The 2,035-nt window shown below is 36.7% G+C and overlaps 1 protein-coding gene across 1 annotated transcript; it reads left to right on the top strand.

Moving 5' to 3' along the window:
• Positions 1 to 340: 340 nt before the first annotated feature.
• On the top strand, positions 341 to 1,727 carry LOC6038134 (putative odorant receptor 83c). Its single transcript, XM_001847915.2, has 3 exons — positions 341 to 1,246; positions 1,299 to 1,544; positions 1,601 to 1,727. The coding sequence occupies exons 1-3, from the start codon at positions 377 to 379 to the stop codon at positions 1,628 to 1,630; spliced, it is 1,146 nt and encodes a 381-aa protein (XP_001847967.2). The 5' UTR covers positions 341 to 376; the 3' UTR covers positions 1,631 to 1,727.
• The last annotated feature ends 308 nt before the right edge of the window (positions 1,728 to 2,035 follow it).

Here is a 2,035-nt window from a genome sequence, read left to right as displayed (position 1 = left end):
ATAACACTTTTTGTTATTTTAACAGGATTTGTTATTGAAATATTATTAATTTTGTTATTACCGTCTGTCCGGGTAGTTTTAAACTACTTTTTTTATATTCCTGTAAATAGTACGCAGGCAATTTTCAGTTGTCTACATTCAAGCCAGCTTTCGCAACACATTTTCGATTTAAAGATCAAAAGTTTATCTACATTATTCAACCTAATTGAAATGCATGTACATGCGGCAATTAACCAATCGTGTTTGTAAGGATACTAAAATATTCTTTTTGAAAGTACACCATCGGATTGCTCCTATAATTACATGGTTAGTAAGCGGAAAGCAAACAGTAAAAATCCATCCTTTGACTGGCTAATTACAACATTTGCACAGCATAATGGAGAAGAACATCCGCCTGGAAACTCAGAAGGAATTTGAAAAGATCACTGGCTGGCAGCTTTGGGTCTTGAGACTCATGGGTTGCGGTGCATACGAACCAAACTTTCGAATTTCTTTCGCAACGCTTGTGATACTCTTCTTGGCCGGTGCTTTTGTCGTGATAACTATTTTTGATTTGTTCTTGTTTCAAAATGATGTGTTTAATTTCACGTTTGCCCTGGTCACACTGTCTTACGCTGTTATCGGATGTACCCGGCTTGGGTTCATCATATTTCATCCTAACCCATACAGTGCGGCATTTCAAGAAGCTAAGCAGACTTATTTGCTAGCCTCATCGGACGAACGGGATCAGCAGGTGCTCCAACATTACACCAAGCTACTGAAGCAGTGCATTTCCATGTACAGCATCGCGTTTTTGGGTGGAAGCGTTGGAACAGCATTCTTACCACTGATTGTGTATCTCTGGAATGGGGAAAAGATTCTACCCTTTGGAGTTGTGATACCGTTTACTGATTTGGAAACATCTTTGGGCTACCAGCTGAACTACATGTACCAAGTAAGCTGCATTTTGTGGACGCCACCAGGATTAACGGCCTCGCAGAACATCTACATCACATTGGTGTTTAACATTTGCATACAGTACGACCTCATTTTCATAAAACTTGATGAGTTAGATCAGTTGGCGGTTCGTAACATCGATGGTACGCTGGACAAGGAGGTTGAACAAAAATTCATCGAAATTATCAAATATCAGCAGCGATTGAACCAATTTGTAGCGGAAGTTGAAAACCGATTCACGGTTCAGATATTTGTGGAAATTAGTTGCAATGCGCTTCAAATTGTTGTTACATTATTTGTTATGGAAATTGTGAGTTACGTTTGTTCCATTTAGAGCAAACTTCATGCCATTTTCTTTTCAGGATACCTGGATTCCAGGATATCTGGTTATAACTGTAGCAACATTTCAATCATTTTTGTACTGCATCCTGGGAACCTTAATCGACATGAAAACTGAACTTTTCACGGAGAAAATTTACAACGTTGCTTGGCATAGAATGCGTACATCAGAGCAGAACAACATCAAGTACATGCTATCGAAATCGCAACAATCTGTTTTGCTAACAAACGGAGGCATGTTGCCGATGAACATGAACCTGTTTTTGGCGGTAGGTATAAAATGTCATGGGAGACAGTTACGGATATTGATGGCAGCTTTTTTTAGGTGTACAAAAAATCTATTCCATCTTCATGATGCTCAAGAATGTGTAAAATGAAATTAAAGGACCACATAAATCAAGAATCATTCGGTTCCGGAAAAAATAATTTTGAATAAATAATTCTAAAACAAGTAAAAGGTAATGTATTACAATTGTTATAAAAATATATAACTGGTAAAAAGTTATCAATTTAGAAATAAATTCTTAAAATTTCCGTAATTATTTTTCATTATAAATGTTATTGCGGGTTAACCAGCGAATCATCAAACTGGAAAAGCAAATACACACTCTTTCTAGTTGATCGATACCTAATTACCTAATTGAGTATATTAACACACACTAGTATAACTTCTCTTTTTCAACCACCTTTAGTTTTGCAAGAAGCTATGGCAAGCAGAATGACTGAATTCTCATTTTTTTAACCTGTCAAATGTTTGTTT

This window comes from Culex quinquefasciatus, chromosome 3 (genome assembly GCF_015732765.1).
Source record: "Culex quinquefasciatus strain JHB chromosome 3, VPISU_Cqui_1.0_pri_paternal, whole genome shotgun sequence".
In the NCBI taxonomy this organism is placed as follows: Eukaryota; Metazoa; Arthropoda; class Insecta; order Diptera; family Culicidae; genus Culex; species Culex quinquefasciatus.
Note: the sequence above shows the minus strand (reverse complement) of the source record. Positions and strands in the feature narration are given on the sequence as shown.

Bases quoted from the DNA above. Each gene is read 5' to 3' on its own strand.
- LOC6038134 (XM_001847915.2), top strand. From the start codon at position 377: ATGGAGAAGAACATCCGCCTGGAAACTCAGAAGGAATTTGAAAAGATC. The intron at 1,247-1,298 runs GTGAGTTACGTT...TTTTCTTTTCAG, and splicing joins CATTATTTGTTATGGAAATT to GATACCTGGATTCCAGGATA. The intron at 1,545-1,600 runs GTAGGTATAAAA...AGCTTTTTTTAG, and splicing joins ACATGAACCTGTTTTTGGCG to GTGTACAAAAAATCTATTCC.